This window comes from Ochotona curzoniae, unplaced genomic scaffold, assembly GCF_017591425.1.
Source record: "Ochotona curzoniae isolate NIBS_2020 unplaced genomic scaffold, NIBS_Ocur_1.0 contig_3190, whole genome shotgun sequence".
Lineage (NCBI taxonomy): Eukaryota > Metazoa > Chordata > Mammalia > Lagomorpha > Ochotonidae > Ochotona > Ochotona curzoniae.
The window spans coordinates 4,136,258-4,149,231 of record NW_024465751.1 but is presented as its reverse complement, the minus strand read 5'-3'; the positions used below and the strand labels follow the sequence as shown (position 1 = coordinate 4,149,231).

The window sequence follows — 12,974 nt, the reverse complement described above, 5'->3', positions numbered from 1 at the left end:
TAACTACCACTCACCTCCCTTCTAAGCTCAAACTATCTGCAAGGATTTTGCTGGAAAGTTTCTGACATAAGGGTTCTAGTATGCTTTAGATGATGCCATGATCGACTCTTTGCTTCAAGGCCAGTGACAAGCCATACAGATGCCATCAGGAGTTTGTCATTTTCCTGAATACGGCAGTAACAGGAACTTCACTGGACACCCCCACATCTCACATGCACCGAATGCTCTTCTCCAACCTGGGCCAGTGAGGCATCTGACAGGTGACGGATCACAACCACCATGGCCTTGGTGGGGACAGCATGCAGCCAAGTACAGTTTGACTGGATTTGAGCTTTCACTCCTCTTCCACTGATTTTATGACATGGAAAGATAGGTAGGTGACAACAGACCCATGGGAGTGGTTGAACATCCCAACAGCTGAGAACACATTTCTCAAGGAGAGAAGGCCAGAAGCAAGTAGAGTTCCAAGGATAAACTTCAATTTCAGTATGTTGTTGGATTATTTTGATGAAAGGACACCTTAGAAGTCAACTGGAAATTTACTCATGTGGTAGGTATTTAGTAACTCTACCACATTTCCAGCACATGTAAAGAGCACACAGTTCATTTTACAAGCAGCTATACGAAAGATAAGATCACACACGGGGACTGTGCATGTTGCCCAGGGGGTCGTGGTGTCTGAGTTCTTGGGTGTTCACTGAGAACTGAGATTCCCCATGCATAGCCCAAGCCCCTCCCTGTGAGACCAGCAATGGAGGCCAATGGGGTGAAGGAGGAGGAGGCACAAAGGCCTGGACCCTGGAACGAGACAGCAGCAGCATCAACCGATGCTGAGCAGAGGGAGGAAGACCCTGCCTGTGGTGCTAAGGAACTCTGTTTCCTGGCTCAGGTGCTCTGCTAATCAACAGAACAAAGTTGAGTCGGGGGAAAGACCAGTGAGACCTGCATTTCAGGGGGTGGCAAATAGGAGCAGGTGTAAGACACGTAAGCAACGGAGAGAATCTCAATTTTTGAATTACAGCTCATTGGTAGTTGGGGTCAGAACCCATATGACGCAGCTGAAATCGTAGATTTTAAGCAAATTACACCAAGAGCAACCTGTGAGGGCAGGTGAACTCTTGGCCTAGGACCGTGACTGGCAGCAGGGGAAGTACTGTCACTGAAGGCACTCTTGGGGCAGCGTCTGTTTCAGGAACCCGCAGTGCTTCTCCTCCAAAGGCATAGGCCCCCTTTCACAGGTGTCACTCTCAATTACTGTTAGTATCTTGATTTTAACACGATGTCTAAGAGATGCCTATTTTAAAAATATTGGATGAATCTGAATACAACACTTTGCAAAGTTCCTTATTACATGCGTCCATTTTGTACACACAGGAACTTAAATTTTTCAAGTTTTTTATTTCTGAAAATACGTTGATTGAGGAGGCTCTGAGTGCTTTCCAAGAATAGTAGTAATGAAGAGATTAACAGAATGATGTGCCACCCAAAACAGAAGCTGGCCATTCTGCCAGAAAAAGTCATCGGAAGTGTAAGCAGGAATCCACACAGAGACAGAATGAGTCAATTCTGGTGAATGTCTGCATCTCTTGAAAGAAAACAAACATCACACATTTGTCCCTGGACAGCTTCGAGTGCATCCTGGTACAGTGTTTTTGCTCAAAGTGTAAAGTTGTTAGCGTAGGCATATTTTTTTCAGTTAGCAGAAACAGCTGCTACTGGAACTGGGATGCAGAAATTATTTCCTCTCGTCATCCTGCTGAATTGTTCTGCTTCACACACAAAATGTGAACATCATTAGTCACTTGGGAGATAAGCACTGGACCTAACCAGGCTGAGGCTGATAGATACAAAGAGATAAACATACACAAAAAGCACTCTGCACCTGCTGCTAGTGCTTGGAAACAGACTTGCTCAGGCCATCAGGGTCATGCCAAAAGTTTCGTTCGGTCAATCTTTGACACCCACTATGCCCTAGAGAAGCATATGCAGTTGGCACGCAGTCAGTGACTGCAAGAAACTCCTGCCAGGAGGTCGGGCATGTGTTGAACCACTGCTCGAGACCTCCAGGCACTAGTGTGTCAAAACTACTGGTCTCTGGAAGGCATTCTGGGTGATACAGGGGACCAAATAGCAGTTTTTCTTAGTTGGATACCTAAACTGCTATGTACTCAATATATGTTCTATCATTTAATTCTTAAAGTAACCCTTAAGAGTTAGGTATCATGACCGAATCTGTTACACAGATGAGGAAACCAGTGGTCAGAAAGTCAAAGAAAACTGTTCTGTGTTATGCAGGAGGTCAAAGGTGAAGCTGAGATCCGAGCAAGTCTCTCCCGACTTACACTCACTGCACTGATCCTGTTACGGAGCCCTTGGAGAACCTGCGCAAAGGAGCTTCCCCTTTTTCCTCTTCTGCTCTTTCTCCATCAGCAGCCAGCAGCCTGTACTGTTTCTTCTGAGAAATTCCACCTATTCTGGATGAGGATGATCCTCAGACAGCTACGGAGAAAAGCTGCTGATTACGGAAATAAAAAAATTCATTCTAGCATGCAGAACTCCTCCAATCATTTTAACCACGGGACTGAATTCGGCTTGGTACAATGTGTCTCTGTGTAAGAAGTACTAGGAAATGGAGCTGGGGGTTGATTCTAATCCAGGTGGCCTTGCTTCCCATCCAGCTCCTTGCTTGTGGCCTGGGAAAGCAGTTGCAGATGGCCCAAAGTCTTGGGATCCTGCACGTGCGTAGGAGACCTGGAAGAGGCTCCTGGATCCTGGTTTCGGACTGGCTCAGCTCTGCCTGTTGCGGTCTCTTGGGAAGTAATCATCAGACAGACCTTTCTCTCTTTCTTCTCTGTATATCTGACTTTGAAATAAAAATAAATAAATCTTTTAAAAAAGAAAATGCAGATGGCCAAGTCAGGAATCTGCCATCTCATTCATGTTCTGACTCAAGAATCAGGTGTTACACAGTGCTACAATGTAAAGAGAAAAAAGGCGAGCTATCAGGACTCTGGACTAGAAGTGGGACTGAAGGTATTGTTATTTTATCAGTGAAGCGGGCTAGAAATTCATCCTTTTGGACATTCCCACAAATATTTATGGAGTGCTCACAATTTTCTAGCATATAGAGGTTAAGGCCAGTGAAGCAAGAACTTTTAAATTTATTTTACTTGTTGGTTATCCAACTAGAGCTTATAAACCAAAATCCATTGATAGAGAATAACTGTACAAAATGTATTAACATGCTAAAACAGCTGAGCTATGGCCTATGTTTTTTTTAAAATTTATGTTATGATATTTTGCCAACATGATATGCAGGGAACGGCTCAGATGAAAATCCATAACGAGCTTTTTTCCTTACACATGATGAACATTTTTTGGCACCATACACTGTCCACGTGTGCAGCTATGATGCTACATGTTTTATTATATTGTGTAATTTTCACAATCATCTTAAAAGTGTCTTCATTATTACCCTTCACCGACACATCAGAAAAACCAAGGGCTGAAAAGGTATGAGCAACTTTGTCTTAAGGTCATGGCTAGCAACGGCAGAGAAGTAAGTGAAGGCTTTACTTTTTTAAAAAAAAACTCATTAATTTCTTTTACTGGCGAGGGTGGATGGGAGGTAGCATGGCAACTGACTGATTACAGACTATCTCATATCTTCTAAGATATCTTTTAATATTTGTCATATATCTTCAAATTTGTAAAAGCAGGGCTTTCTTTGGTTTTATTACCCATTAGGATGTATGCACACTGTAATAAAATGGCCAGGCTTTGCGTTTGCAGGCTCTAAATTACTGAACTCTTATTTCACTCTCTTTTCTATCTGCAGCAGACTCACACTGGAAGGACAGCCAGTGACTTGCAGTACCATGTCAGACTACTAAGGAATACTTTAAAGACCTCAGCTCTCACAGGTGTGGAAGCCTGTGGTTTTGATCTGTGGCCTTTCATATTTTAATCCTTCAATTTCATCCTTCCTTATTCATTCATGAAACAAAGTCCTTGCAGGAATTTCTTCCCATATCTACTGAACGTGAAAGCATGAGGGATTTATCAGACAGGTCCTCAAATCCCAGGCAGCATCAGCACCGTGACACCCTCATTATTCCCGAGGATTTACCAAAAGAAAAAAGCTGACGCTGCAATGCTTGCTGCTCTTTGGCTCAAACGAGAGGCTGCTGACAAAAGATCCAGCTTTTGGAAAAACCACTCAGGTTTTTGGAACTGGGTCTCTGCTAGTTTTGGAAGTCTGGAGCAATGCAACATTCTGTTAGTTTCCCCTGTAGGCATGGGTCTCCACTAATAGAACTACGAGCAAGCCCCTTAGCCCTCTTCATCTTACCACGAAGGGGGAGAACAAGGTTATTTTTGCTGCAACAATGAACTCAGGCACTGTATGACAAGCACAGGGTGCTCCACTTACAAGCAGGGGGCAGTACAGGCTCTGGAATTAAACTTACTGGGTCCAAATCTGACTCCGGTTCTTAATGTTTACATGAATTCCAGACTTTCTGTTTGACTGGAGACAACAGCTGCTCCCCTGTGAAGCTGTTATGTACATGCCAAGTGTCTGCAGTGAGTGTTCAATAAATGCATGTGAAACATCTCTCCTCAGGCATCCAACAGTCAATGCAAAAAATTCTGTGGTTATCAATGCCCCTCTAGACATGCCCCTCAAGGAAGTATTCCCTGTTAAAATGCAGCCACCTCTGGGAATATCACACTTAAGTCACTGAGGTTCAAACACAACACCAGATCCTATTCATGTAGGTTAGGGTCTCAAGGCTTTAGGTCATCCTCTACTGCTTTCCCTGGCCATAAGCTGGATGGGAACCGGGGCTGCCAGGACATGAACTAGCACCCATATGGAACCCTGGCGCATGCAAGGTGAGAACTTTAGATGCTAGGATATTGTGCTGGGCCCGGCACTTGCCTATTGTTTACTCCAAGCTCCGGGAGCAGGCACTGAGTATTCAACGCTGTTTCCATCCCATACATCAGGCTAGGAATGAATATCTGAAAGTGGTCTTGTCAAGCAAGTTGAGGAGCAAACAAAACAGCAATACAAAAGAAATCCAATAAACTGGTCTGTCACTGATGGAGTAGCACATTAGGGAAGAAGATAAATAGTAACGACAATTAAAGCTGACATTTATTGAGCACTAATTCCTCCCCACATCCTGTTCTAATTATTTATAATCAATGAACTCATTTAATCTTTACAACCACTTCTGAATTAACAGCTCCATTGCACCTCAATGGTCAAATCCTCCCAGGGATTCGGGGGCAGCACTGGAATTCACATCCACGGAGTCGGGCTGCAGGGTTCCGGAGACAGTGATCCCACTCAGCACACAGGTGATAACACCGGGCTACCTCCAAAGGTGGCAGAAAATGAAACCGAAGGTGTGACGGTGAAGATGCCACTTGGGATGCTAGCGTTCCACTCTGTGATTCCGACCTCCCACCAGCGTACACTCCAGACCGCAGCAGTGACGTATCCATCGGCTGGGTCCTTACACCAACGTGGAAGACCCAGCTGGAGTTCTGGGCTCCTGCCGTCAGCCTGGTTCAGCCCTGGTATTACAGGTGCTTAGGAAGAGAACCAGTGGATGAAAGACACCTCTCTGCATCTTCCTGCCTTTTAACTAAACAATATAATGAGGAAAAAAAATGATATTAAAAGGGACCATGAATTTAATGACTGCAATGAGGCTAATCATGATACAACCTGAGGGACTAAAAAAAATATAAGATTTTTAGGGAGTCTTCAGGTACAAACACAAGTTTCTAGAATCCTCGTTTTATGTTCTTGGGAGTGGTACTTCTCCCTTCCTCACGTAACACAGACTGATGGGTTCAAAGACAAAGTAAAATACTTTCTACTAATAACAATTAGCAATCTGTGGGAAGGCCTAGCCACGTACAGTAGAAACAGCACAGGCTTGGTTCTGAAATTGGTTTAGCTGGTTATAAACTGAATGGCTTCATTTAAAGGATTTAATCTCTAAGCCTCTTCTACAAAACAGTTTTCTTTGAAAAGTATTCACTTGGGCCTGGTGTGGTAGCCTAGTGACTAAAGCCCTTGCTTTGCATGCGCCAGGATCCCATTTGGGCACCAGTTTCTGTCCTGGTGGCCCCACATCCCAGCCAGCTCCCTGCCTGTGGCCTGGGAAAGCAGTAGAGGATGGCCCAAAGACTTGGGACCCTGTACCCATGTAGGAGACCCAGAAGAAGCTGTTGGAGCTTCAGATTGGCTCAGCTCCATCCACAGTGGCCACTTGGGGAGTGAACCAGTGGACAGGAGATCATTCTCTCTGTATCTCCTTCTTTTTGTATAGCTGACTATCCAATTAAAATGAATAAATCTTTTAAAAAATTCACTGACTACTCACTACATGTCAGGCAAGCTGGGTGATGGAATTCAAAGATGACCGAGATCTCGGGTCCTACCTCCTAGGACCTGTAGTCTTAAGAGAAATGACACAAACATCCTGTATTCTGTAGGGCTAACCTGAGGAGCAGGATTAGCTGGAGGGTTCTCCCTAAGTGCAGTAAGTAGTAGGCATCTGACTAAGTGGAACTGAGGCGAATAAAATTAGGGAGCAAAAGTTTCTAAAAAGTACAGTTTTTTAAGCTTTCAAAATTAATTTTACAGGATTACTACAATAAAGTAAGATTTTGAACTAAAATTATTATGTATTCCTTTTATTTATATAATAATGTTTTTAGTAGAAATATACAAAGAGAAAGCAAATGAAGGTACTAGAATGAATTCATAATGGTTTAGTGCCTTGACACAGCACTTCCATGATACGTGAGTTTTTACATGAAAATGTTTACTGAAAGTGAGAACTGACACTTTCAAATGAAAGTATCTTACACTGTACTTATCCTAAATGGCACCAGATGGAAGCTGCTCCATTTGTATTATTATTGTAGTAGCAAGTTGACATTCTCATTGATTTTGACTATTGTGGTACCAAATTTACTATGAATAGTAAATAATAATAACAAAACCTTATGTCTCTGATCAGATATATGAAAAGTAATGAATTAATGGGTGAAATCTCCTAGGGATGAGTTGCAAATGTTTCAGGTGTACAAAGAAGCATATTTTTCCCTACAACATTTGTTGAGATGAATGGGCTTTGAAGCAGATCTTACACGGCTCATTGGCCAAGCCAATGGACTCAATGCATTGTCTGAGGGCACATCCGGCCCTTTCCTGAAAGACCTGGGTAATAATTTTTAAAAGTAATGAAATAATTTTAAAGGGCTTCCCAAATTTGCTAACAAAGTCTTTTTCTCTCACTTTTCCTAAGATCACCAAATCTGTTTTCATAGGAAACTACTGGTCTTGATTTTCAATCTAATTCTAAGTAATCAGAAGTGTTTGCCAAAGCAGGAATAGCTGGATAAAACTGGCTACTGAGACTTTTTTTGGCGGGAGTAGAAATGGGATTACCAGTGATGTCACTGACAGCAAGTAAAGTCTGGCTGACAGCCAATGAAAAGTGGGAAACAGCACATGTCAGTGAGACGGAATCCAAAAATCAGGGCTGCTCTGAGGGCAGGAAAACTTGGAGCCCAAGAGGGTATGGGCAGATTTCAGCATTGTTGGTGACACCTCACGAGCTAACAGTAGTAGCAATAAAGACTACTAGATGAGTGTAGACATGAAATGAATTATCCCAGCCAATGATGATTTCATTACTCAAGGTCACCTAGTAAATAGCCAGCCTAGGCTTTTTATGCAGATCTGCAGTCAATTACCTCAGCCATCCAACACGGTGGGCATAGTTGTTAGGAATGCACGCAAACAGTTGGCTTGGCTACAGTTGTGTGTCTTGGCAGAAAATAAAAAGCAGAGGGGAAGAGAATTGTTAAAGTTTTATTTTTAGCAAACTGTCCAAGGCCATGTAACTAGCAAGCAGTGCACTGATGCATTTCATCAATTGTGATCTCCCATCACGCTACACTGCACTGCCTTCTGCAGCAGACCGGAAGAAAAGCAGTGATATAAGGTCCTTATGTAACTTGCTAAAATGCCTCTTTAGGATTGTGGCTCTAAACAAACCTATAGAAAGATTCTCTTGCAGAAGGGCAAACAGGGACATACAGAAAATCTGTGGCTAAAACCTCATGACCTAAATTGTCAAATAGGCAGAAATTTTCACCTAATATATACAGATAACTGTGTATGAAGTTAAATAGGAGCGGCTCAAAATTATTTAATTTCCTACCCATGTATCCTTTATAGCTAACATAATGAACGGAAGCTTAAAACGAAACCCTAAGTGGCTAATTATTAGACAAGCATCCGTAACAATTACTAACTGACCCAGGACTGTGAACAAGGATGGGTCGTATCCAACAGGTGGCAGGTCACAGCAGTTAATCTCAGCAGGGCTGTTTCAGGGGGATTGAAGATCCCTGGGGAAACAGCACAGGGTTTTTCTGTAAGTCTGCAAGGGACAGCTGTGATACAATGGCTCAAGTTCCATGAAGCAAAAGCTTTCACAGGCATGCAATCTCCTATCAGGAGGGACCTGGCCTTGAGTGTGCCCTGAGCACCTTCAACATGCCAAGTTCTGTGTGGGGGACAGAAAGATGAACAGGGCCAGCCACAAGAGCCCACAGGAGCCTAGAAGTCTGATGACGGCTCGGCAGAAACAGAGACAACGGGCGGGCTGAATGAACTCAGGTCAGACAGAGTGGAGTTGAATTTCTAACTTTGGGAGAGCGGCAGCACTTCAGTGTAGTTAAGGTGAAGGTTACCATAGCATGTGAGTTTTTGGGAGGACCAAGTGAAACCAATTTTGGGAAGGTTGATGGTTCTTCCTTTCTTGATAGAAATCTAAACTTGGCTGTGAGTAATGAAATGCTGTCAATGTAATAAATGTTCAACTCTTCCTGGAAGACAATCCGCTGGCTGAGGGTACTGTAATTAAACAAGGACCTGTCTCTCAATAGTTGAGATTACTGAGTTAAACTGTATGAAATTTTGTTGAAACTTCTGATATGCATACTCTTGCTCTCTATTGCCCTTTCCAGTACAACCTTTACACCTTTAAACTAAACAGAAATTTTAGCTTTTTAAAAAAGGGCAAAGCAGCAACTGTCGCACTGCACACTTCTTTGACTACCAAAGCTGGGCATTTTAATGTGTATTGTTTCCTGCATTACTTTTCTGAACAAAAGACCCTGTTATCTTTAAAATTCAGAAAACTAGACTTTTTCAGAACCTCAGCCCATAGAAATTACCAAGAGATAAGAATATAGTGTCAACACTTGAGTTAGTTTGAGGGAGTAAAAGAAGAAAAAATTCGGATGGCCCCACAGGACGATGAAAGCAATGAATCACAGGGAAAAACCGTTTTGGTAAAAGAATATTCTAAAGTATTTGACACAAATCCACACATAAACAGATCTGTGCAAAATTTCGGTGCTGGCTGCATTACCTTGTCCCCAGAAAGCCTAGCTAGTGAGCAGAAGAAATCAGTAGGCACACTCACTGTGGCGTGTGAGATGGTCAGAATTCCATTCTTCACAACACACTTCCTTCTCTGCCACACTTTGCGGATCCTGAGGGAAATCAAAGGAAACTGATGTCATGTCTGATTTACTCAAGGACAACAATTACACAATGAGAGGCATAATATATTAACTACAGAAGACCTGCCCCCAGCCAATCCTACATAACAGAAAATTCTAGAGGTGGTTATTATTATTTTTTTAAAATTCTTCATGGCAGCTAATTCAGATGAACAGCCATGTACAAGTATGCTCTTTATAGCACTATTTTTCAAAATTAGTGTTTTCCATGAAATGTTTCCACAGACACAGAGATTTTCCCCCCAGAACCCTCAGAAGTCCCAACATGGCTTTCTCCTATATTATTATAATAGCATAGTCCTACAGCAAGTCACAAGTCCAACATTCCGCTGTTTAGTGTATCATGGCATTAAAAAAATTACCTTAAAGAAGTGACACAGCACAAATTTTAAACTAACTCTTAGAGCAGAAAGACTTGTCACCTGGTGTAGGTAACTAGTAGAAGCAGAGTTGGTTCTAGAAGCGCTTCACAGAAGCAAGTAAGGATTTGACAGCATCTGACCAAATGTAAACCGCCCACAGTATGCTCAAAATCCAGACCTCCTTTGCAGGTAACTGCAACCACCAACTAATAGTCCTCAAACTCTAGCTACATAGCATGTTTTCTGTAGTTCGTACGGACTGATTAGAGGCACTACCTGTCAGAAAATCGCAACAGCATCTGGGTAACACAGGCAGCTCTCTGGAATGCCACAGCTCACCCCATAAACATCTCTCAGGACCAAGGCATTTTCTGCACCCACTAAGCCAAAACCATTGTGATCCACTCCAGCAACCAAATGATTTCACCTCAAAGGAACCTGTCCTCACTTGGTCTATTCATTTTAAATTGGGTCTTTCTTCATTAGTTCTTACACTTATATATTAAGGAAATGTAGGTGGTAACATTTACATTCCCTTGCACTGTGAATTCAGGCAAGGGAAGTAATACAAAAACATCCATTCTTTCAGGTAACGGAGATCACTAATGTGGTGCATCCAGATGCCAGAGAAAAGTGAGCAAGGTACAGGCGTCCACTCACGGCGGAGAGCAGCATCACAAGGCTCACAGCGTTTTCAGAACACTCTGATAAGCTTTCACTCCAAGCTGTCACTAGCTGTGCTCAAAGATTTGTGAACACTTGGGTCTGTGTTGTCACTGAATGAACATACCAAGAACTCTCACCAGAAGGTGTCCACACAAAGCCACTGAGATCGCTCCAGGTCACAATTTCCAAATTTCAGGAAAGGAAGTGTGTTATAAAGTACAAACTTCAATGCTGGGTCACAGGAGCTCGGTCTCAGTGTTACCACCATTAGCTATGTGGTACTGCTTATGAACCCTCTTGGGAGTTTACACTCCTTATCAATATAATGAAGATCATAATCCCCATCTCCTGGAACTATTTTGAGAATATCTGCTCCTTTGATTTTCAATAAATGTCTTGGAGCTACAAAATTTTTAAATTATTTAAAGAAATTTTTAATTAAAAAATCCTTTAAGTATCACAATTCTTCAAGTAATAAGAAACATTCCAAAATTAAGGTCAGAAATCAATCATTTAAATGACTTCAGGAAAAAAAAAATTAAACCTCAGCAGTCACTGTGAACAAATGGGTCTGCATGTCTAAGTACTTCAGTCACAAGCAACCTTGAACCACCATTACTGGATTTTTACTTCCTGTGTAATTATTAGGAAGTTGGGCTGTCTGAGGTCAATTTTAAGATGCAATAGTTATTTCATTATCTCTGAAAAGACTACAGATAAGGTAAGGCTGAGGAGCCCATCTCATCTGCCGTTCACCTCCAGTTCCTGTAGGCTCCCTCCAACATGACGGTGGTTCACTAATGTGTGTGGACTGAGGGAAGGAAGATGGAATGAAAGAGTGGAGGAGAGGGGAGAGTTTCTGGCTTGCATATCCCAAGGAAGGTAACAGAACTATGTTCCTTTAGCACAGCAAGGGGAGATACTTAAGATTAAGTCAGGAGACCATATTCCAATCTGGCTCCCATACTTACTGCCTGTATAATCTTAGTCAAATTATTTCATCTCTCTGAAAAAGATGTCCAATGAGAGAAGAGGTGTCCGACAGTTATGGGCAGTTATAGGGAGGATTATTCACAAGATGATAATTTCCTTGAACACATAAGGGTTTGAACTAAACACTCTTTAAAGAAAAGACTTTTTGATCTCCCTTCAGGATACAAATGCTAATCACTTTACTCAGAAACAGATCATCATAATTTCAGGAAAACCAATGTGACTTTAGGCAAGCAGTGTGAAAAAAAAGGTTCCATACTTCTGCTTCAAAAGATGCATAATACCCTATCATTGCCCCCAACAGAACACATTAATTGCCCTTTTGATGGAGGAAGATGTTGTCAGATTTCTAAGAGAAGTCTGAATAACAGAAGGTTGGGAAAAGGATGTGGTGTCGCACTCCGGAACTTTCTAGCAAGATCAATGATGGAAACGAGCTCACATAAACTGGGTTCCACACAGCACAGAGTTATAGTTTTGTCTCTGTTGGTTTAAAGGGTCTTGGGGGTAGGGATTTCTTGCCTTGTCTTCTATCAGGACTTCATTTTCTGTGATGAACTTGGTGCTGTGTAAGTGTGAGGGTCCTTTTTCTTTACACCACGTAACAGCTCCTATTGGCTCTATTTTCTCAGCCCAGGATCAGACCACTTCTTCCTACCTCTGCTACTGGGGCTCCACCTGGGTTTGTGCAGCACCCTCCTAACCACTCTCCCTGCTCCTTCCTGCTCTTGTATCCCACACTTACTTTGGTAGGGCAGACAGGGGGAAAAAACCTTTCAAAACATTCCAGATCATGTCACTTCTCTGCTAAAAATCCTTCAGTGACTTCCCTCTTGCACTCAGTGCTTTCGGCTTCCTGTCCCCTCTGTCCTGATCTCGGGGGGGTCTCATGAGTCATTGCAGCCATGCTGCACTCCTGGCCACTCCCCCTTCTCCCAGGAACCTGCATAGTCTGCTCCTTTCCCTCCGTGTGCTCAAACACCCCCAGCCAAGTCCTCTCTGACCACTCTCAGCACGCTCCTTGCCTCACTCTGTCTACAGCATTAATTGCCATCTACCTACCACACTTTTACTTACTGCCATCTATGTTCCCCTTCAGAACATAAACTCTAAGGATAAGGACTTTCCTTCCTCATGCCTAGAAGAGTGAGTCCAAGACACACAGTAGGATTCTCAGAATGCTGAGAATTCATGCTGAATGTGTGAATTAAGAGTGATGATCAAAACAAATTGTAATCTTGGAAATCTACAACTATTTCCAATGTCAACAAATGAATGAAAATAGACCAAAAAATGTGCACATCTTTGATTAAGGCAAGAAAGCGG

General features: G+C 42.6%; 1 protein-coding gene across 14 annotated transcripts in view; it reads right to left on the bottom strand.

The window, feature by feature from the left end:
• The window catches only part of ASAP1 (ArfGAP with SH3 domain, ankyrin repeat and PH domain 1), a 248,221-nt gene that overhangs the window by 55,015 nt on the left and 180,232 nt on the right, over positions 1-12,974 (bottom strand). For all 14 annotated transcript variants that reach the window (XR_005883756.1, XM_040979278.1, XM_040979280.1 and 11 more), the window contains one exon: positions 9,528-9,597. Coding sequence is in view for 13 of the 14 variants with exons in the window: in XM_040979278.1 (XP_040835212.1) it covers positions 9,528-9,597 (70 nt within the window). In the remaining variant the exon portion in view is untranslated. The remainder of the gene's footprint in view (positions 1-9,527; positions 9,598-12,974) is intronic.